The sequence below is a fragment of the Coregonus clupeaformis genome, chromosome 31 (genome assembly GCF_020615455.1).
Source record: "Coregonus clupeaformis isolate EN_2021a chromosome 31, ASM2061545v1, whole genome shotgun sequence".
Taxonomy (NCBI): Eukaryota; Metazoa; Chordata; class Actinopteri; order Salmoniformes; family Salmonidae; genus Coregonus; species Coregonus clupeaformis.
The window spans coordinates 3,647,406-3,670,602 of NC_059222.1; the positions used below are offsets into that span (position 1 = coordinate 3,647,406).

Below are 23,197 nucleotides of genomic sequence, written 5' to 3' on the forward strand. Positions count from 1 at the left end.
CAAGCAAGATTTCTGGCTCTCACAGACCTGTAACTTCTTCTTTAAGAGGCTCCTTTGTCCTCCACTCGTTACCTGTATTAATGGCACCTGTTTGAACTTGTTATCAATATAAAAGACACCTGTCCACAACCTCAAACAGTCACACTCCAAACTGCACTATGGCCAAGACCAAAGAGCTGTCAAAGGACACCAGAAACAAAATTGTAGACCTGCACCAGGCTGGGAAGACTGAATCTGCAATAGGTAAGAAGCTTGGTTTGAAGAAATCAACTGTGGGAGCAATTATTAGGAAATGGAAGACATACAAGACCACTGATAATCTCCCTCGATCTGGGGCTCCACACAAGATCTCACCCCGTGGGGTCAAAATGATCACAAGAACGGTGAGCAAAAATCCCAGAACCACACGGGGGGACCTAGTGAATGACCTGCAGAGAGCTGGGACCAAAGTAACAAAGCCTACCATCAGTAACACACTACGCCACCAGGGACTCAAATCCTGCAGCGCCAGACGTGTCCCCCTGCTTAAGCCAGTACATGTCCAGGCCCGTCTGAAGTTTGCTAGAGTGCATTTGGATGATCCAGAAGAGGATTGGGAGAATGTCATATGGTCAGATGTAACCAAAATAGAACTTTTTGGTAAAAACTCAACTCGTCGTGTTTGGAGGACAAAGAATGCTGAGTTGCATCCAAAGAACACCATACCTACTGTGAAACATGGGCGTGGAAACATCATGCTTTGGGGGTGTTTTTTCTGCAAAGGGACCAGGACGACTTATCCGTGTAAAGGAAAGAATGAATGGGGCCATGTATCGTGAGATTTTGAGTGAAAACCTCCTTCCATCAGCAAGGGCATTGAAGATTAAATGTGGCTGGGTCTTTCAGCATGACAATGATCCCAAACACACCGCCCGAGCAACGAAGGAGTGGCTTCGTAAGAAGCATTTCAAGGTCCTGGAGTGTCCTAGCCAGTCTCCAGATCTCAACCCATAGAAAATCTTTGGAGGGAGTTGAAAGTCCGTGTTGCCCAGCGACAGCCCCAAAACATCATTGCTCTAGAGGAGATCTGCATGGAGGAATGGGCCAAATACCAGCAACAGTGTGTGAAAACCTTGTGAAGACTTACAGAAAATGTTTGACCTGTGTCATTGCCAACAAAGGGTATATAACAAAGTATTGAGAAAGTTTTGTTATTGACCAAATACTTATTTTCCACCATAATTTGCAAATAAATTCATTAAAAATCCTACAATGTGATTTTCTGGATTTTTTTTCCTCATTTTGTCTGTCATAGTTGACATGTACCTATGATGAAAATTACAGGCCTCTCTCATCTTTTTAAGTGGGAGAACTTGCACAATTGGTGGCTGACTAAATACTTTTTTTCCCCACTGTATCTTGTGGTTCACTAAGCGGTGTCATGTATGTTACTTAGATAACTGCATCCTCGTTCCACAACCTGTTCTGCAAAATGTTATGATTTTGCTTTGATTTTGCAATCTTTCTGGACTTGCGAGAGGAAGAGCGAACTGATAATGATGTTCCGCAACCAGAAAATACAGTGGTTATCGGCTATGATTTCCTCATCCAAGCTCAACACTGCCCGAGTGGCGCAGTGGTCTAAGGCACTGCGCCACTCGGCCACTGTGCCACTAGAGATCCTGGTTCGAATCCAGGCTCTGTCGTAGCCGGCCGCGACCGGGAGACCCATGGGGCGGCGCACAATTGGCCCAGCGTCGTCCAGGGTATGGGAGGGAATGGCCGGCAGGGATGTAGCTCAGTTGGTGGAGCATGGCGTTTGCAACGCCAGGGTTGTGGGTTCGATTCCCACAGGGGGCCAGTATGAAAAAAATTACAAATAATAATAATGTATGCACTCACTAACTGTAAGTCGCTCTGGATAAGAGCGTCTGCTAAATGACTAAAATGTAATGTAAATGTATAAGGTTTATCACACCCCGGGAACACAAAAAAAGTAACCCTAATGGAGTTACAGTCAGGTCCAAAATGATTGGCACCCTTAATAAAGATGAGAAAAAAACGACAGTATAATACAAATACTGAGCTATATTGTATGCTAAAAAATATGGGGAAATTATATTATTTTAGATGAATACAATTGCTTAGAGAAAAATATTTTGTTAATCAAGGCACCCGTTTTCAGTACCTTTCAATACCTCACCTTGCGAGGATAACAGCACTGAGCCTTTTCCTAAAATGTTTTATGAGATTGGAGAACACATTGGGTGGGATCTTAGACCATTCATCCATAGAGAATCTTTCCAGATCCTTGATAACCTTCGTCTGTGCTTATGGACTGCCCTCTTCACTTCAAACCACAGGTTTTCAATGGGGTTCTAGTCCGGAGACTGAGATGGCCATTGCTAAATGTTGATTTGGTGGTCAATTACCAATTTCTTTGTGGATTTTGACATGTGCTTGGGTTAATTTTCTTGCTGGAAGATCCACTTGCGGCCAAGTGTCAGCCTCCTGGCAGAGGCAACCAGGTTTTTGGCTAAAATGTTCTGGTGCTGGGAAAGTTTATAATGCCGCTGAGCGCATCTTTATCAAGGATGCCAATAATTTTGTACCTTACTGTACGCTGTGGTGGTGGGGCTGCTTGCGTCACGTGTCGCCATGACCCTGTGGGCTGATCCCTAAATGCTGTGGAGGTCCTCTACTCCACTAGGAGCTAAAAGAAAAGTAAGTTATATGTATGTCACTCACCACCAACCACTATATGACTTTACAAATCTTATTGAAATTACAGCTTGAATACTCAGTGTCTTTTTTCCCTTAATGGCCCCTGTATGCACTCAAATTGTACAACTGATATACAAAGCATTTGCCACAATGGTTGTGTAAATATTTGTGCCAAACAACTTGTGTGCAATGTGTTGTACAACCTGAGCGTGTATGTGTTTGTTTTTCAGGTTGAAGTTGCTAGCTGTCCATCCAGCCCTCCATCCAGCCCTCCTCAATAGTAGGAGTAAGAAGAATGATATCAAATCAAATGTGTGTATGTATTTACAGGTATGTTATTTCAATATGATCCTATGAACACATCTGAAGTCAGATGTGTCTTCTACATAAAACATTGAATTTCATTGATAGGACCATGGGAAAGGTGGGTCCCCATAAACCATGTTATACACTGATTGAACTCATAAACCATATAAACAATTACAGTATGTGTGGGTGGGTGTGTGTGAGAACAGTTCATATATGAAAAAGTACCAGATTAAATAAAACCAATTTTATGAAACCCTTGACTAAGACTGTTGAATCCCTGATAGTGAAAATAGCATGAGAACAAATTCGTGTTCCTTAATAGACTGATTGCTTTGTGAGGTTCACCCAACCTTTTGTTGGTATCTCCATATTCTCAGAAAGGGGGACATTGGCGAATATGAATAGATAAGACCTGACAAAATACTAACTCTATATCCTATGGTCTACATCCTGGGGTTTACCAAGGACCTCCTCCAGTATTACTGCCATCACCACAGCAGCCAGATGATAACTGCCGATGCAAGACTCCAAGCCAAGCATACCGCAAGCCAAACATGTTGAATAGCAGGTTTATTCATAGGGTCACAGTCATCACGTGACTCCCTGATTGATTATAATGAAAACCTTGTAGACTGATATAGGACATTTTTATCCAAAGCTGAATGGTTTTAAACTGCATTTTTCTCATGATGTTTAGCATGTGTCAAATAAATCAAGTTGGGAACCACTATGCTTGATTCTCCAAACATGTTTAACCCATCATGTGACACATGTCCATATTCTCATTACATAAAGGGCTGTGAAAACAATGAACACACAATATATTTGGGGATTTAAACCATAAATATGAATCACTGTTGATCCATCCTGTTCTGATCTAATGAGATGATTGTAGGATCTTCTATGCCTTTCCCAGTCATAGAGGACAGAAACATGCAGCTGTACACCTCTCTGAAGACCACTACTGAATTGGGGGTAGGATATTGTGGTAGTACATACATTTTACACAGATTAGGATTAGGTGTGATATTTCATGTCAGACACTTCAATGCCACTTTTCTCAACATCTTAGAATGTTGTTAATTAGCTATTTTTAAGCTAATATGATTTGTGATATTTTGATAGAGGGCTGAAAACCTCAGCTGAATGGGTTACAACTGACAATTTCTCACTAGATATCGCCTCTTACACAGATCACAGGTTTGGATTAGGCGTGATATTCCATGTCAGACTCTTCAATGCCACTTTTCTCAACATCTTAGACCCCAAAGGTTGCCAGGTCAAGCTGGTCCTTGTACATCCATTAAAATAGACATTTAAACAGTCATGGGAAAAATAGGGTGGTGCAAAAACATGTAAAAAAATGTGTAGTCTTCAGTGAATAACATAAAATCCCACTTTTCTGTGTGCAATAGCTTACCAAAAGTATCAACAATTTAACGTGACCTTATGGTGAGAGTGAGAGTGACAGATGTAATGATGAAGTGTGACGATTGGATTATTAGATACATTCTTTAATTTAAGTTCTCTCTGTTCTCATACAATAGCTTGAAAAAACAACCCCAATATAAATGAAGCAAAGGTCCATTGGTTGTATCTACACTGTGAAAAACATATCCACCTCTGGCTTTGTATTCACACACATCTATTAAGCAACTAAAACTGTGGGCTAACTGAGACCTCTGTGGGTTAACTGAGACCTATTCTTAGTTCTTGGAGGAACGGCCCTGCATGTAAGTCCATTTCTTGTGAGTTATTAGCTACACTATCTGTTGTACAGAAACTATTCCACAATGGGTGGTGCCACATACACATAGTTCTGCAGTGGACTTCTCATGCTATAAAAACACCTGTTGCCAGTCAACATGCATGAGGACCTGTCTGTCTGTCCTCTGATCATGCAGGTAATGTCAGTGGATAAATCCTCTATATGTTGTCAAGGGGGAAGGATAATGACGATAAAAAAAAACACATGTTAAGAAATACAAAGATTTAAAAAAAGCAGACTTAATATTTTTAAAAGCATGAGTAAAAACACTGTCCAAGCTCTGTCTCACTCCCAAAATAATATCACCCAGGAAATCAAACAAAAATGTACGACACCTTTCCTTAAGCTTTCCTCTCCTTCTTTCCTTTCCTCTCTTCTCCTCTCTCAGCTCATCCTCCACTCACCCCAATCTAGGTGAAATGACCTTCTCCTTTGGCAATGGCATCATGGAGTCCCTCTTCCCTCCTCCCCACCCTGGGTTCTTAACATGCCTGCACCATCTGGTGGCGGGACGCTGGAACAACAACTCTGTGTTCCGGGCCAGACTGGGGAGTTTCTCTGGACTCTATATGTAAATCGTGGGAAAGTCAGTGGTTGCCACACTCCAGTTGGCCCGGGCGATCAAACGCAGCTGATTGGATGGCAGCAGTAGGAACAGTTGGCCAGGGGTCTCGTTCTGCCCCGACGGACCGCACTCTGGGAGCAGCCCCCCTCAACTGGAGACTGAAACAGAGAGACGGAGAGTTCAGGAGCAGACACATTGTGATCTTGGAAATCAAAGCTCTTTACTGAAACTTTACTAATTTTAGTGAGTGAGAACTATCATAGTTTTACTAAGTGAGACACTTGTTTTGCTATTCTACTACATGTCATCCTAATGGATGGTGCTGTGAGCCACTGACCTGTGTGTTCCTCCTCGACCAGCAGCAGGTGTCTTCTACAGGGGCTGGGCAGAGTGGTCTGGCTGGGAGGCTCCTGACTGGTCCCCAACTGGAGACGCCTCATGTGACGGACCACCACTATGGCATTAAACGCTTGCTGCAGGACAGCCCCTCAGTAACCCGGCTGTTAGCAGCACGGCCTCCCCGGCCACCCCGGTTTCCAGAGAACCCCGCATACCTCCCCCGGAACGCTTCGCTGGAGAGTCAGGAACCTGTCGGGCATTTCTCGCTCAGTGTTTGCTCATCATCGAGCTGCAGCCCTCCTCCTTCCCCTCCGACTGCTCTAAGAGAGCGTACCTCATCACGCTGATGTCCGGGAGGGCTCTCGCCTGGACTACGGCAGTGTGGGAACAACAGTCGGCCGTATGCTTCAGTCTGGAGGAGTTCATGCAGGAGGTAAAGAAGGTTTTCGATGCTCCATTTTCCGGGAGAGAGGCTGCCCAGAAGTTACTCCAGCTTCGGCAAGAATCCCGCAGTGTGGAAGACTATGCAGTGGATTTCGGCACGTTAGCAGCTGAGTGTGCCTGGAACCCGGAAGCGCTGTTCGACACGTTCCTGCACAGAGTATCGGAGAAAGTTAAGGATGAGCTTGCTGCCTGGGAACTACCGATGGATCTTGACTCACTCATCGCCTTGACCATTCGGATCGATGGGCGACTACGGGAACGAAGGAAGGAGAGGAAGTCCGATTCCACATCGCCTCCGAGGCATCCCGGAAGTCCCCAACGGCTCCGTTGCCGAGAGAACCCGAGGCTACCCGAGTTCCCCCGAGAGTCTCCGAAGTCTGCCGATTCACCTCTTCCCAAGCCGATGCAACTAGGCAGAGCTAGGCTGTCTCCAGCCGAATGGCAATACAGGCTTCACACGAAGAGTTGCCTGTAATGCGGGACTACTGGTCATTTTGTGTCCATCTGTCTACTAAAAGACCAGGCTCACCGGTAGGAGCGAGTACTCTGGTGGGCCATACGGATAACGTTTCATCTCCCCTTACTCGCACCCCCTTTCATGCCATCGTGCTGTGGGGGAACCAGTCAAAATCTCTCTGAGGTACTCATCAACTCTGGTGCTGATGAGAGCTTTATGGATGCTACCCTGGCGTCCGAGCTGGGCATCCCCACTCACCCCCTCTCCATTCCCAGCTGAACGGGCGTTCTATAGGCCGGGTCACCCACAATACCACCCCCATCAACCTACAAGTATCAGGGAACCACAGCGAGACGATCCAATTCCTGCTAATTAAGTCTCCTCAGGTTCCCGTGGTATTGGGTTTCTTTTGGCGACACAACCCCCAGGAAGACCTGGTCTACTGGTGCCATCATGGGCTGGAGCCCGTTCTGCCACGCTCATTGCCTGAAGTCAGCGCAGCCGGCCCCGGGACGTCTTCCTGGGGGCTCGGAAGTTGCCTCGGACCTCTCCACCATTCCCGCGGAGCACCAGGACCTCTGGGAGGTGTTCAGTAAAGCCCGGGCCACTTCGCTTCCGCCGCACCCACCCTACGACTGCGGAATCTACCTTCTCCCAGGCACCACTCTGCCCCGGGGACGACTGTACTCGCTGTCGTGTCCAGAGACCAAGGCCATGGAGACCTACATTGAGGACTCCCTAGCTGCCGGGTTCATCCGTCCTTCTGCCTCCCCCGCCGGTGGAGATGAAGGACAAAACCCTGCGCCCGTGCATCGACTACCGGGGCCTCAACAACATCACGGTGAAGAACCCCTACCCGCTACCACTCATCTCATTGGCCTTCGAGCCGCTCCAGGGGGCCAACGTGTTCTCCAAGCTGGACCTACGGAACGCCTACCAGCTGGTGCGGTTAAGGGAGGGAGACGAGTGGAAAACTGCCTTCAACATGGCCAGCGGTCACTACGAGTATCTGGTCATGCCATTTGGCCTTAACAATGCTCCAGCTGTGTCCAGGACCTGGTTAATGATGTTCTCTGCGACATGTTGAACCGGTTCGTCTTCGTCTACCTCGATGACATCCTCGTCTTCTCCCACTCCACCCAAGAACATGAGCTCAGGTCCGACAGGTCCTCCAATGCCTCCTGGAGAACCAGCTTTTTGTGAAAGCGGAGAAATGCGAATTCCATCGCTCCACCATCCCCTTCCTGGGCTACATCATTGCTGCAGGGAGTGTACAGATGGATCCCGGGAAGGTGAGAGCGATGGTGGATTGGCTCCACCCTACGTCCAGAGTGCAGCTGCAACGTGTCCAGATAACCGGATGTTTGTTCCTGACACTGTCCGCTACCCGGTCCTGGAGTGGCTTGCCTGCCACCCGGGATCCCGTCGGACCCTGGCCTTTGTGCGACAACGCTTTTGGTGGCCTACCATGGTTCCTGACGTCTCCGCGTTCATCGCCGCCTGCACGATCTGTGTGCAGAACAAGACTCCTCGGCAAGCTCCGGCTGGTCTCCTCCTACCTCTGCCTGTTTCTGCCACCGTCCTTGGTCTCACATATCCCTGGACCCTGTCACGGGTCTTCCCCCGTCTGATGGCAACACCACCAGTGACATGGAGGCGGCAGGATAACTGTAAGGGTACCACCACACATTCCTTTAGATGTTGATGTACTGAACGAACAGCACCACCAGCAGGTAGAGGAAGAACAGGAACTCAAACAGCCGGCTGAACTCAAACAGACCCACACAGCTAGTGCTCCTAGATGGAGGGGGACATACAGGTAGTGGGGTTAGTGTGTGTGTGTTTGTGGTGCAGTGTGAGTTGGCTACAGGAATAAGCCTAGGTGTCTGTAGCCTAGATTTGTGCTCTTGCCAACTCCATTGCTGTCATTGTCAAGCCAAACATTTGGCATCACCATGAGTGACAAGGAAATGGCATGATGGCACAAACAGACTGGGACTCAGGCTAAGGTCTGCAACAGCGAGGAATGTGTGTGAGAGTGAGAGAATGTGCACAAGAGCATGTTGTGGCGAAAACAGAACAGTGGAAGACATCTCTCCTCCTCCTCTGTGCTGCCATACCTTCTTACCCCTCAGGGCAAATATTTAAGAGAAGGTAAATAATCTCTACTCCCCCTCAGTCACATCAATTATTTATCTGACTAACCTAACCTTTATTTTGATGTGAGAGAATATTAAAAGGCAGGTATCTTACATCACAGTCACGATGGGAAGGAAGAAGATATGACCGTCTTATGGTGGTTGCAGACTGATAGTCAACTTAAAAAATTTTCTCAAAAGGGGGTCAGATCAAATAGGCTTACACATTTAATTTCCCATGGAATGAGCCTTGCGTAAATAAGTAAAGTATGTGTGTGTGTGTGTTTGGGGAGGGGATGTTAAGCCTGCTTGTGTGTCTCTCTCTGTGTCGTCCCCACTCAGCCATTCCTCACCTGTTCCTGGGTCCGTTGCCATTGCTGAGGCTGCCTCTTACCAGTGTCTGATGGAGGGCAGAGCAGAGCGGCTCAACTGCTATCTACTTGGCCCTCTCTGGCCCCAAGGCATGGCCTGGCACTGGCACCACCTCAACACTCACAGCCACTCCTCCACTGCAGGCTCCTCCTGCCTCTGCCTCTCCACCTAGACCAGCACCCAGAGACCACCACCTCGCAGCCCAGCTCAACGCAGCCAGCCCACTGGGCAAATAGGAAAAGAAGACAACATCGTCAATACAACAATAACAACAACAGGCCACTACAGACACAGACAGAGAAGTCAATAAAGGACAGGGTAATGTTCAGAAGGCACAACACGCTCTGCTATTCTTAAAGAATGGCGCCGGAGGAGATGGCTGCCGTTTTACGGGCTCTAACCAATTGTGCTATTGTGTGTGTTTTTTCTCGTTATTAGTAACTTATTTTGTACATAATGTTTCTGCCACCGTCTCTTATGACCGAAAAGAGCTTCTGGATATCAGGACAGCGATTACTCAACTCGTACTGGATGAAGATTTTTTCTTCAATGAGTTGGACGCGAAGGATTTTCTTCAGACACCCGACAAGGCCCAAATCCCCGTAATTCGCATGAGAAAGAGACGGAGATATCGGGGACATAGGTCGTGGTGCTTTGTAAGGATCTGACGGCGAGTGATTAATCTGCCTCTACCATCAGTCCTATTAGCCAACGTACAATCATTGGATAACAAAATAGACAAACTACGATCACGGATATCCTACCAACGAGACATTAAAAACTGTAATATCTTATGTTTCACCGACTCGTGGCTAACATACGACGACATGGATAACATACAGCTGATATACGCTGCATCGGCAAGATAGAACAGCTGCCTCTGGTAAGACAAGGGGTGGCGGTCTGTGTATATTTGTAAACAACAGTTGGTGCACGAAATCGAATATTAAGGAAGTCTTCATCTATATTTTTCGTAGCTGTCTATTTACCACGTGCTCAGTCCCCTCCTGTATTCCCTGTTCACCCATGACTTCATGGCCAGGCACGACTCCAACACCATCATTAAGTGTTGCCGACGACACAACAGTGGTAGGCCTGATCACTGACAACGATGAGACAGCCTATAGGGAGGAGGTCAGAGACCTGGCCGTGTGGTGCCAGTATAACAATCTCTCCCTCAACGTGAACAAGACAAAGGAGATGATTGTGGACTACAGGAAAAAGAGGACTGAGCACACCCCCATTCTCATCGACAGGGCTGTAGTGGAGCCGTTTGAGAGCTTCAAGTTCCTTGGTGTCCACATCACCAACAAACTATCATGGTCCAAACACACCAAGACAGTCGTGAAGAGGGCACGACAAAGCCTATTCCCCCTCAGGAGACTGAAAAGATTTGGCATGGGTCCTCAGATCCTCAAAAAGATATATAGCTGCACCATCGAGAGCATCCTGACTGGTTGCATCACTGCCTGGTATGGCAACTGCTCGGCCTCCGACCGCAAGGCACTACAGAGGGTAGTGCATATGGCCCAGTACATCACTGGGGCCAAGCTTCCTGCCATACAGGACCTCTATACCAGGCGGTGTCTCAGGAAGGCCCTAAAAATTGTGCCAAGTCTAGGTCCAAAAGGCTTCTTAACAGCTTCTACCCCCAAGCCATAAGACTCCTGAACAGCTAATCAAATGGCTACCCGTAGTATTTGCACGAAAACAGGCACAGGGGAAACTATCTACCCTGGCAATACACGATACGGAATACTCCAACAATATACAGGCACATGGGAAATATCTACCCTGGCAATACAAAGGGAGAGTAGCTCCACCGAGCTACACTACTCTCACAAATAACAATCACCCACAAGGACAAGGGGGGCAGAGGGAACACTTATACACAGACTAATGAGGGGATAAGAACCAGGTGTGTGTAATTAACAAGACAAGACAAATGGAATGATGATATATGGAGTGGCAGTGGCTAGTAAGCCGGTGACGACGAACGCCGAAGCCTGCCCGAACAAGGAGAGGAGGCAGCTTCGGAGGAAGTCGTGACAGTTATTTTAATAAATTGCTGCTCTTTAATTATTTTAGTAGTAGGCCTAATGTTATGAATAGAGATGATGTGATTAATTGCTAGATCTACTTCCCTTACAAAAATGTACCATGGTAGTACAATTAAAAAAAGACCATGGTACTATTATGTTTTTTTCATCACTACCATGGCAGGAAAATACCATGGTACTAGTGCAAATAAAATTGTATTTTCCATGGTATTTGCACCAGTACCATGGTATATTTATGCCATGGTAGTGACAAAAAAAACAGTTTTGTGACCAAAAACGTAGTAATTTATGGTACTGAGCGCAATACCGGAATGGAAACCCAATGCTCCCTGATCACCTCCAGCGCACCTGCACCTCATCATCTCATCACCACCCCTATATAGCCCTGGTCTGTTCACTGTTGTGTTGTGTGTGATTGTTAGTTTAATGTTGTGTACTCGCTCTTTGTTGTTCTCTTGCTCAGTGTTAAGTAAACCTTTACATTGTTGATTCCTGCGTCTGCGTCCTGCCTCTTCGTATCCTCAGAACTCATCACAGCAAATAGCACTGCTGGGTCATTTCAAGTCATAGTCAATCGATCAATAATATAATACTCTTAGCAAACAATTTCATTTTTAATTTACAATATGTAGAATCTATGAGAATAGAAAGGTTCAGAACTTTTGTGAAACAACACAGTTGAAAAATATATGGCAAATAAAAATCAAAACTGGATGGTGTTCAGAGATAGATGGGAGGGGTTGATTGGAGCTGAAGGATGGGACTAAAAACAAACAAAAGATAACTATTGTAAAATATACTGTGTCCGTAAAATGTATATAGTATGTATAAGCTGGAAGTATAAGCCTAAGTGTTGTTGTCCATTAGGGGAGGAATGGTAGGGTTAGGGGAAAATAATAAAGCAAAATATATTTTTTAAATCTATATATTTACAAAAAAATATATGGGTGATTGGAAATGATGCAGACAATTACATTGATGGAAGCCACAATCTATCGGCAATATTAAAGCTGATCTACCCCCTAAAAAAACATATATTTGTGTCCCTTCCCCACTTCTAAAACCAAAGTTGCGCCCCTGTATCTATCTATACCCTTTCTAATGATTTATTGATCTCATCCATGATGTGTCGCAAGCTAAATGCAAAAAAACATAAACCAATCCTTTGGACAAATGAGAGTAGAGCTATTGAGTTCGGACGTCCACACACATCGATATATGGCATTGTGTTGGCAGCCATATTGGATTTTCTATCCGGTGATGTCCCTGGAACCTGGACCACGTTATACCTCGTTTGCAAATCTACAAATCTTTTTGTCATGTTAGGGTGCTAAAGCACTGCCAAATGAGTGCACGAAATTGACATGCGCAGGTGTACAGATGCAATTATTGCTTGCAAATATTAAGTTACAAGTTTGCGAATGCCATTACAATTACACATTTGTTTTGTTCATGTTCACAACTTGTAAATTACACGTTTGAGAATGTTTAAAACGAATCATATGTAGTTGACAACTCATCAGTTACACACTTGGAAATTGTTTACAACTACACATTTATTTTACCCTCAAATCATTGTCAATGATTTACCTCCATATATTTCAGTGTGATTTTGGCATAACATGAGGGCCATTCTGATGTAGTTTAACTTCTTCTAAACTTCCCTTTGAGCTCATGTGAACTGAGGAACTGATACATTTGCCAATTTTACTTCCCTTTCAAAAGCCTTGCGAAAGCTGTGTGTGGTTCACATGAAAAATAGGGAACAAAATAATTTTTTATTGAGGTGCAGGGTTGACTAACTTTCATGAACACTCAGATATGGTTTTCTGGTTTATTGAGAGTAGTATAGGGTATTGAGTTACTTCTATCATGCCTGTTTCAAGTTTCTTACTCAGTGTATTTTATTCAGAATATCTAACAGGAAACTGGCATTGATTATGCTGCGTAATCTACCACAAATTACACTGATACTCTATTAGTATACATTTAGCCAGTCACCTCTGCATACATTCTTTGATCACATGCCTGACAAAAGCACTGAGAATAAGCCATTTATACCAAAGAAATTGGTTTTTATTTCCACAAATAATTCATCAAAAATCAACAATTAGTCCTAGAGAAAGACTGGTCAGAGAGAGAGCATGTTCCCAAAAAAATAGTTTGGTATGACGTTTACATTACTTTGCAACTTGTCCTAAAATTGTCCATAAAATGCAGCGTCAGCATGTGTAGCTGCTCCTTCACGGTAAGTAAAATGTGTTACCTGCAACGGATGCATCGAACAGTTCAGCCACTTGGAAAAGAGACACGAAAACTATCCCAAACTTAAAAAGTGTCAATTCCACCCTCAACATAAAAAAATTAAAATAAAAAAAAGAGTTAAGAAAATCATCATGCAATTTTCATACAGCCCTACATCCACCAGTATTGGAGTTTGACAACCACCCTGGTGAGGGCTTTGAAATACTACACCTCTTCACCCATGTATGCGGTCTTTCTTTTTCAATTTCCTTAGCAGCACCAGTATCAACATTAAACGAAAAAAAGACCACGGCATACAAAGGGGTTTGAGAAGAGAGCTAATACTTCAAGTGTGGCTGCCATCTCAGCATTAAGAGAAAATGTTGCTGCAGGGGAGGAATGGAAGTCAGGGAGAGAGATGAGGGGGTCTGTAGCAAAGAGAGGGGCACAACAAAGGACTACCATGGAAACCGATTTAAGAAAGGTGGAAGATGAACAGCACGAGAAAGTGGTGCTGATAATGAGTAGAAACATGGAAGGGCTAAAAAGAGAGTTAAGACAATGGGGTGGGGGAGGGGGAAATACAAATACTATAAATCTCCCGTAGTCGATTTTTGCTTTCCTTCCAAACATAAGGTCACAAGAAGTAGTCGGCCACAGGCTTTTTGGAGGGGATGCCTCTGGTTTCCTGTGGGGCTGCTTCGAATATGATGTAGTCCTTCTGGAGGTGCTCGTCAAGTTCCAAAATGGCCGCCACATTACCACACCTGAGAGGAAGAGACAGGGACTCAAATCAGGTTAATTTACAGCTCTACTAATAATTAAGACCCTGTCGTTATGGATGCGAGTCATTCATCTGGCATTCTAGAGAGGACATCGGTTCTCCTTTAATGCTATCAGAACCATGCATTTGGTTGGTAAGTGAATCCAGCTTGATGTAGGTGAATGTAGGTCACTTGGGCTTAGTATTATCATTCTTCTTCTTATATACAAAATGTAGTACAGATGGCGATACCTGTAGCAGTAGTTAGGTGCCGACCACACGGTAAGCACGGTTTCGTTGAAGTGCCACTTGTAGCCCTCCATGACAAGCTGGTGGGCTCTGCAAATCATGTCAATGTCATTGGCCGTGTTGAACTGGGCCACCACGTCACTGCCGAACAGGTAGCCTGCCCCCCTTGGGCTCACACCCCACCCCGTGGTGTCTGGATCACAAAAGATTGTATTTATTCACTATAAAACAAAGCTGTTGCAGAAGACTCCAAATCCATACAGGCCATGTCCTTCATGACCACGGATCTGAAATCAACTTGATAGAAAGAAGCAACAATGTCAAAACCTATCAAGTCCAGTGATAGATTTATGAGCAAGAGGGAAGAGGCGAGAAGAAGCCATTAAAGAGTACTGGGACACAGTCATAGACTAAAATATCAATAACACCATCAATAGAGACAAAAACAGATTGTGGTTGGACAGAGGAAGTGGGGTTTCTGTCTGCCTCTTTAGATTGAGTAACTGAAAGTCATTGGTATGTTTTGGACACACACAAACACACACACCCTCTGGGTCCGACCACAGTAAGTCACACATGGGCCCGTCGTGAGGCACCTCCTGCTTCCGGTCGATGGTTCGGATCTGGTCCAGCGTTTGGATGGAGGGTGAGAGGCCACCGTGCACACAGAATATCTGCAGAGAGAAACGGCATAACCCTTAAATGACTGCACACCACAAGGACATCATTCTTATAAATACTTATTTGAAACATACAAAGCATTGAATTAGTCCCATCGACAGATCTCTGTATGATCATTGAGGCCGTTTAGAGTTGGGACATAACTAGACAATTTTATTATAATATTGTAAACAACTGAATATCTCAGTCGCATACAAGTTACACAACAAAACTTTAAAAAAAAAGGAGTCCTGTACCTTGCCGTCGATGATGGCGGAGAGGGAGAGGTAGTCAAAGATCTCGGTGCAGTATCGCCACACAGTGACCGAGCCATACTTCCTCAAGCACTCGTCATAGAAGCCATACACCTGTGTGATCTGCCGTGACTCGTGGTTGCCGCGGATCAGCGTGATGCGGTCAGGGTAGCGGACCTGGACAGGGCAAGACAACTGTTATTTTTAAATATCCTTGCAGACATGCCAGTTTAAAAAAGGCATTAGGATTACAAGAATGTTGAAGAATGCCTTGGATATTTTTTTCCATAAAGATTTGTATTCTGGACAGGTATTTCAGAGAGGGAAAGAAAGTTAAAAGGAGACTGTATAGGGAAAGAGAGACAGGAATAAGGAGAAAGAGACATGTTGCAAAGAATGAGACGGACAGCCGGTATGGAGCTTCAGAAGAACTGTGGGTATGGAGAGAGATTAAGAACAGAGTCAACTGGATCCACAGAGCATAGTGTCATAAGACACTGGCCTTGTCCAAATGCCCATACTAGCGTACTACATACTTAAACTGCATATTATGTACTCATCGTCACATACTATTTAGCACATAACATTTAGTAAAAATGATGCAGTATGCCACGGCTGCAATGCAGTAACATCTCCTGACTGGCTGAGTAGGTGGGGCAGGGCCAAGTGTGAGTGAATTTTTCCAAATTCAGACATGCATCGCATTAACCAGCCTGATAATGGCTCTTTCCAATTCGATTTTCTCTAAATTAACAACTTTAATTTCTTTAAACTCTGAATAGAATAGGAATTGAGTTATAGATCCACTCAGGCTGGTCACATTCGACCAACACCATAGCCCATAACGCCCATCTGTCCTATTTAAAAAATACTGAAGACAGATCATTTGGTTCCATTTCAACATATTTATTAGTGAAATCAAAGTGCTGTACCATATATAAATTCAATCAAATAGCCTAGTACATACTCAACTTTTTAGATGTTTAAATCAAAAAGCTATTGCATAGACAAAAGTGGGCAGTTGTGTGCATCGCAAATTCAGAACCGCTAGACAGCAACAAACTAAAGCACTGATCATTGGGAACAAAATCAGAATGACTGCTAAGGCTTGATCCATAAATTCAATAATTAAATAGGTAGCCAAGCCTACAAAACTAAAACAATCCATATGTTCAAATCAACAGGCCTGATTAACATGGCATCAATAATGCAGCCACATCCCGAGTCCCTGGTGACAGCACATTCAGAAATCAAAAGATGGGTTAGTATTTAGTTTACTTTAAAAGCTCTGACAAAGGCCATGAGAACAAGAAACACTAATGAGAAAACATAAATACGCTTTGGGTAAAAAATAATAAAACTTCTGTGTTCAAAGATGTAGCCTACGATGCAATACTCATGATCATTTTAAGGAGAACAAAAACTACTTAGCCCACTGCAGAAGCATCGCTATTTGGTATATTCCCAATTAAGTAGCCTAGTTTTGCTGTTTGGCTACTTGAAGAGAACTACAGCCTATCACTCGCAGCCCACCTCTGCGAATGCATTCTGGAAAAATTTGCATCGAATTCTACTAGATGAAGAGCTGAAATTAGTATAACATCCTGGCATTTAAACCATACTCGATTCTCGAAAAAATTCACACTATAAAAACGTTTAATTTTTGCATACTGAGAATGCGTAATTGCGTTGTTTCACGTTATTGGTTAAATTCGGTAGCACATCCCCATTTCTGATTGTCAGCTGTTGGCAAAGCCAAAATGAGTAGGACATCCAGGCATTTAAAGTAGACTTGATTTTCAAAATGTTAAATACTATTAAAAAAAAACTTTATTTTTTTCGCACACTCAAACGCCTTACTATTTAGGACGCAAGTATGGGTATTCCGACTCAGCCACAGATGTAGGCTAATGTATGGGAGACACCATTGTGCGCAAATGAATTGCACAAAAGCCAATAAGCTTTGGTCTGTACCTTGAGAGCGAGTAGCAGCAGAAACGTCTCCACACTGTAGAATCCTCGGTCCACGAAATCTCCCATGAAGAGGTAGTTTGTCTCTGGAACATCACCGCCAACCTGAAATGCATAGGTCACACTATTAGTCAAGACAATTCAAAAAGTATTAATTCAAAAAACAGAGCCCAAAGCTCAACACAAACAGAATGAGGGTTGAGGACCACCTAGCCCAAACTTAGACCCCTTTACTATTTCATTTATTAATAAGACTGGGTCTAATCGTATTCCATAGCGAATGCGTTCGAGATAACTCATGATCAAATGACTGCACCTGTGTAGCAGCACCTGTTCCACGTTGGAATATATATCCATAGTCGGTAGACATTTCTTAAAAAGTCGTCCCTTACATCACCGAGCAGTGCACAAGAAACTATTAAATCCAATTGTTAAATGCTACCATCCCCCTCCAAATCAAAACCAAACATGGATTCCATGTTGTTTTCTCACTTTGCACGCACACCTGCCTCTGTGTTTCACAGCTGTTTGTCCTAGCTAAATCAGCCTCGCAATACGGGCACCATGCTGCCACAGAGATGAACACAAAAAGTAGAATGGCATATGCGTGCGCAAACATTGATTTGGAGGGGGGTGGTAGCATCAAACAATTGGATTTAATAGTTTATTGTGCACTGCTCGGTGATGTAAGACAACTTTTTAAGAAGTACTGTCAACCGACTATTAGGCTTGGGCGGTATGCAGATTGTCATACCAACCTTGTGCCATACTGGGATATTCGGTAATACCGGCACTGAACACAAGGGACGCTATTTTCAAACCCCCTGAGCCTCTATGATCCGAAGGTTAGCAATACTAACAAGTACATGTCAAATCCCATAGAGAATGCTAACTAAATGCTAACGAGCGCAGTGCGAACATTTTATACAGTCTATGACCTAACCATTTGCAAAAATACTACTCACGGTTTGCTGCACGCACAAAACAAATAGACAGCAAGGCTCTTAATCCAGGAGGGTATTCTATGCAGTTACCAAGTGAAACTTGATTTTGGAAGAAGCTAAGCACTTAGCTAGATCGCTAGCTAGCTACTAAATTAGCAAACCAAATACACAACTGCAGAGCATTTAGCTAATTTTAGACAGTTAACTTAGTTATAAGATATCTTGCTGGCAAACATTTAGTTGTGAATTCCATACTGTAACAACATCACCTGGCGGGTGCTGCACAAAAGTGAGTGACTCACAAGGCTCCGGTCTCTTGTCGCTGTGGGCTTGTAAACAAACAGCACGTGACTTGGGACTACCGGTAAACCTCAATTAAAAGTTGTGACATGTGAAATGAAGAACGCGATCTTCTTTATCTCCTAATGTATTTCTCAAGTTGATTGCAGGTATTTACTTAAGTAGCTACAAATATTCAAATAAATAAAATAAAAAACTTAAGACATAGTTTCAAAGGTATTGAAAAATCATCCCGTGGCTATTTCCAAATACCCCGGTATACTGTATAAGGCATACCGCCCAAGCCTACCGACTATGGATATACAGTACCAGTCAAAACTTTGGACACCTACTCGTTCAAGGGTTTTTCTTTATTTTTTTCTACATCGCAGAATAATAGTGAAGACATCAAAACTATGAAATAACACATATGGAATCATGTAGTAACCAAAAAAGTGTTAAACAAATCAAAATATATTATAAATTCTTCAAAGTAGCCACCCTTTGCCTTGATGACAGCTTTGCACACACTTGGCATTCTCCCAACCTGCTTCATGAGGAATGCTTTTCCAATTATCTTGAAGGAGTTCCCACATATGCTGAGCACTTGTTGGCTGCTTTTCCTTCACTCTGCGGTCCAACTCATCCCAAACCATCTCAATTGGGTTGAGGTTGGGTGATTGTGGAGGCCAGGTCATCTGATGCAACACTCCATCACTCTCCTTCTTGGTCAAATAGCCCTTACACAACATTTTTCAACATTGTCCTGTTGAAAAACAAATTATAGTCCCACTAAGCGCAAACCAGATGGGATGGCGTATCGCTGCAGAATGCTGTGGTAGCCATGCTGGTTAAGTGTGCCTTGAAATGTAAATAAAATCACAGACAGTGTCACCAGCAAAGCACCCCCACACCATTACACCTCCTCCTCCATGCTTCACGGTGGGAACCAGACATGCGATAACCCGTTAACCTACTCTGCTTCTCACAAAGCCACAGCGGTTGGAACCCAAAATCTCAAATTTGGACTCATCAGACCAAAGGACAGATTTCCATCGGTCTAATGCCCATTGCTCGTGTTTCTTGGCCCAAGCACGTCTCTTCTTCTTATTGGTGTCCTTTAGTAGTGGTTTCTTTGCAGCAATTCGACCATGAAGGCCTGATTCACGCAGTCTCCTCTGAACAGTTGATGTTGAGATGTGTCTGTTACTTGAACTCTGTGAAGCATTTATTAGGGCTGAAATATTAAGTTCTCTAATGAACTTATCCTCTGCAGCAGAGGTAACTCTGGGTCTTCCTTTCCTGTGGCGGTCCTCATGAGAGCCAGTTTCATCATAGCGCTTGTAGAAACTTTCAAAGTTCTTGACATTTTCCAGATTGACTGACCTTCATGTCTTAAAGTAATGATGGACTGTCATTTCTCTTTGCTTATTTGAGCTGCTCTTGCCATAATATGGACTTGATCTTTTACCAAATAGGGCCATCTTCTGTATACCACCCCTACCTTGTCACAACACAACTGACTGGCTCAAACGCATTAAGAAGGAAAGAAATTACACAAATTAACAAGGCACACCTGTTAATTGAAATGCATTCCAGGTGACTACCTCATGAAGCTGGTTGAGAGAATGCCAAAGGTGTGCAAAGATGTCATCAAGGCAAAGGGTGGCTACTTTGAAGAATCTCAAATATACTTTGATTTTTTCAATACTTTTTTGGTTACTACATGATTCCATATGTGTTATTTCATAGTTTTGATGTCTTCACTATTATTCTACAATGTAAAAAAATAGTAAAAATAAAGAAAAACCCTGGAATGAGTAGGTGTGTCCAAACTTTTGACTGGTACTGTACATTCCGACGTGGAACACGTGCTGCTACACAGGTACAGTCATTTGATCGTGAGTTCTCTCGAACACATTCTCTATTGAATACGATTAGACCCAGTCTTATTAATAAATGAAATAATTAACAAAGGGGTCTAAGTTTGGGCTAAGGACCAAATCTTAAAATGGCCTGATCAAACTTACTCTGAATAATTCCTTTAGGTCATAAAACTGCCCGTGAATATCGCCACACACCTGGAATGGCACAGAATTGAGAACAAATAAATGTCATACATTTTAATGTACACGTTAAAGAGAGACATTAAGTATCCGCTTCACATACTGTAACTGGGGAATCAACTCTCTGTACGTTGCTTTCCTCCACAAGAATCTCTCTGGAAATAAAGTAGAAAGGGACACAGATGTCAAACTTCCCCTTGCTTAGTTAGAACATAGTTATAAAAAAAGAAAAAAGTTTACGAATTAGTTTACGTTGCAAGGATATTCTTCTGTAGACTGCCATGCAATGTATTAGGAATATGATATAGCTCAAATTAATTTGAAGAAACAATTTCATGCACCACACAATCATTAAGAAGTAATGGACAGAGAAATAATCAGTTGTCATTTCGTTGTTACCTTGCTTTGGCACAAAGGGCTTTGACTTCATTTTCCTTAATGAGCTCACACCTCCTCAGCTGGTCGATCTGCCTGTCCAGATCGCTGATGTCACCCATGGTGAACGGGTTGTGAGTGAGATTGACACACTGACTGCTGCTCACTCACGTCACTGTCTATGGTTCCCCAGCCCAGACACAGGGATATTTTAAATCGGACTGTGCGTTTCTCTCAGTCACCCCCACACGCAGTAAAGCAGAGGGGATGGGAGAGAGGGGCCAGGCCAGTGTAAAGTATGTTAGGGTGCTCACCTGTACAGACTGAGAGGAGGAAGGAAATGTTAGCTATTACTCTTAGCTGGGTACACATACAAGCCTCACATTCAACTGTCTAATGTGTGTGATATTACCAACCAGACCATATGGAAAACAATAAATATTTATTGGGCCAAAAATAGGCTATTTTGAGGCCACTCAACAGGATGGAATGTTTACCCCACACTGAATAGACTTGTCCTGTTAACTTTTGTATGACCGAAATAACAAGGCGTTAATTATATAACATTTTCTGCAGATTCAGCCTAAATGTAGCTAGTACTAGTAGCTACTGTAGTAGTAAACAATAAAATGGGCCTATCTAGCTAGCTAGCTAACGTTATCAAGTCATCATAGCTACATAGCTAACTAGTTATTAACTAACTAGCAACGAACTTAGCTAGTTAACGCGTTAGTTAGCTAGCTAGCCCGCAAACAAACATTGATTGTTTACTTCTGCGTCGACGACAATCAAAACGGAGTTAAATCAATCATATCATAGCTCTTCTTCTGTTCAGAAGTTGTGTTGTAGCGTTAGCTTAGCTATTAGGTTATGCCGCGTTCAAACAACGAACTGGGAACTCGAGTCCCTACTGTGAAAAATTGTTTTGAACAGTCATCCAACACGGATTTCCAACTCGCAAACTCTGGCATCTTTATAGAACTCCGATTTCCAAGTTATCCGTTTATCGAATGTTCTTTGGAGTTTGATAGCTGGATGACTCGTAGTTGATAGCTAGCTAGCCTAGATAACTACCGGTACAGTAGCTAACGTTAGCTATCAGAAATAACGTTACAAATAAACGCTAACGTTACCTACCTAGCTAGGACAAAATCCGGAATTAATTTATTCCAGTTGTGTTCAGGATTCTCCTCGTTTTTCTCACGGCTGTGGCAGTGGTCTCCGGTGTAGCAACTCTGGCCATGTTCGAGAGGATAAAAACCGTAATGTGTCATGGGTAAATGCAAGATTATTTATAGATCAGTCAGTCGGCAGTCGCCTGCACTGTTGAACAAGCCCAATGTCTCCTTAGGCACCGACCATCGATTTCAGGAAGTGTTTCCAGTATACGACATCACAAACTCGCCTGATGATGTTGCTAAATAATATGCAGTAGCCTAGTTTACGGCATAGGTCTACCATGATAGCTCAGCTTTGACTAAAAGTGTGTATCTTGAAAACTGAAGTTGCTCAAATAACCTCATGCATTTGTAGTCCTATGTAGCACAGAATATAATATACATTTGATTTTGTAATCAATTATTCTACCTATCTTCTCAACGTTCCCCAAAGAGGTACACACGAGGCACGAGTGCAGCAACGGAGCAGCACCCTTAATGGAGAGCAGTTTTGCTAGTCTTGGTCTAGGAAGGCACAACCTTCTGGCAACTGGTCAGCCTCTCTACCTCTACCCTAACTGTTGCCCATGCTCTCTTGCATTAACATTTGTTTGTACATTTTGTTGCTTCAGTTTTTATGGTAGTGACTTGGTCTAATTGTAGTGGTAGTAAAATAGTTTAGTTGTAGTGACTGTAGTAGGTATAGCCTATCAATATAATTACTCTAATATAAAAGGTTAGTATCTAGACACAGTATGTAGATAGAATATGTAGCCGAGACTAGTGCTTTTAGGAAAATATTTGTAAAAAAGATTGGTAATGAATCTAAGGTTTATACAAAAGCTTTATAAGACCAATCAGTATATAGGCTATTATAGGCTAGCCCAAATATCTATAATTGGAAAAGGGCAAAGTGCTCTTTTTTTTTTTAAACTGCAATATGCTATAACTGGTTTCCCTGTAGGTAACTACAGTAGCTATAGAAATACTTAGTATGGAAATAATGCATAAGAGATGTTTGCTGAAGCAAACCCACTGATAAAGAAATAAACAAATGTCACAAATAGTCTTCTTGAATCA

General features: G+C 43.4%; 1 protein-coding gene across 3 annotated transcripts; it reads right to left on the reverse strand.

Annotated features, from left to right (window-relative positions):
- Window positions 1-13,206: 13,206 nt before the first annotated feature.
- ppp4cb (protein phosphatase 4, catalytic subunit b) lies at window positions 13,207-22,603 on the reverse strand. Of its 3 annotated transcripts, none has more exons than XM_041858294.2 (9): window positions 22,098-22,593; window positions 20,985-21,283; window positions 20,689-20,740; window positions 20,550-20,600; window positions 17,300-17,401; window positions 15,329-15,502; window positions 14,959-15,085; window positions 14,415-14,604; window positions 13,207-14,166 (listed from the first exon to the last, which is right to left on the reverse strand). In XM_041858294.2, exons 2-9 carry the CDS (start codon window positions 21,080-21,082, stop codon window positions 14,037-14,039), a joined length of 924 nt encoding a protein of 307 aa, XP_041714228.1. In that variant the 5' UTR covers window positions 21,083-21,283; window positions 22,098-22,593; the 3' UTR covers window positions 13,207-14,036. The 3 variants fall into 3 exon arrangements, with proteins under 3 accessions (XP_041714228.1, XP_041714227.1, XP_041714226.1); XM_041858293.2 differs by having other exon boundaries at window positions 14,075-14,604; window positions 20,985-21,139; window positions 21,275-21,283; window positions 22,098-22,603; XM_041858292.2 differs by lacking the exon at window positions 22,098-22,593 and adding an exon at window positions 21,732-22,055 and having other exon boundaries at window positions 14,075-14,604.
- Between the last annotated feature and the right edge of the window lie 594 nt (window positions 22,604-23,197).

Coding starts and splice junctions, on each gene's coding strand:
- ppp4cb (XM_041858293.2), bottom strand. CDS start 21,082: ATGGGTGACATCAGCGATCTGGACAGGCAGATCGACCAGCTGAGGAGG. Junction 20,601..20,688: donor GAGTTGATTCCCCAGTTACA/GTATGTGAAGCG, acceptor GTGCCATTCCAG/GTGTGTGGCGATATTCACGG. Junction 17,402..20,549: donor ACCTAAAGGAATTATTCAGA/GTAAGTTTGATC, acceptor TATGCATTTCAG/GTTGGCGGTGATGTTCCAGA.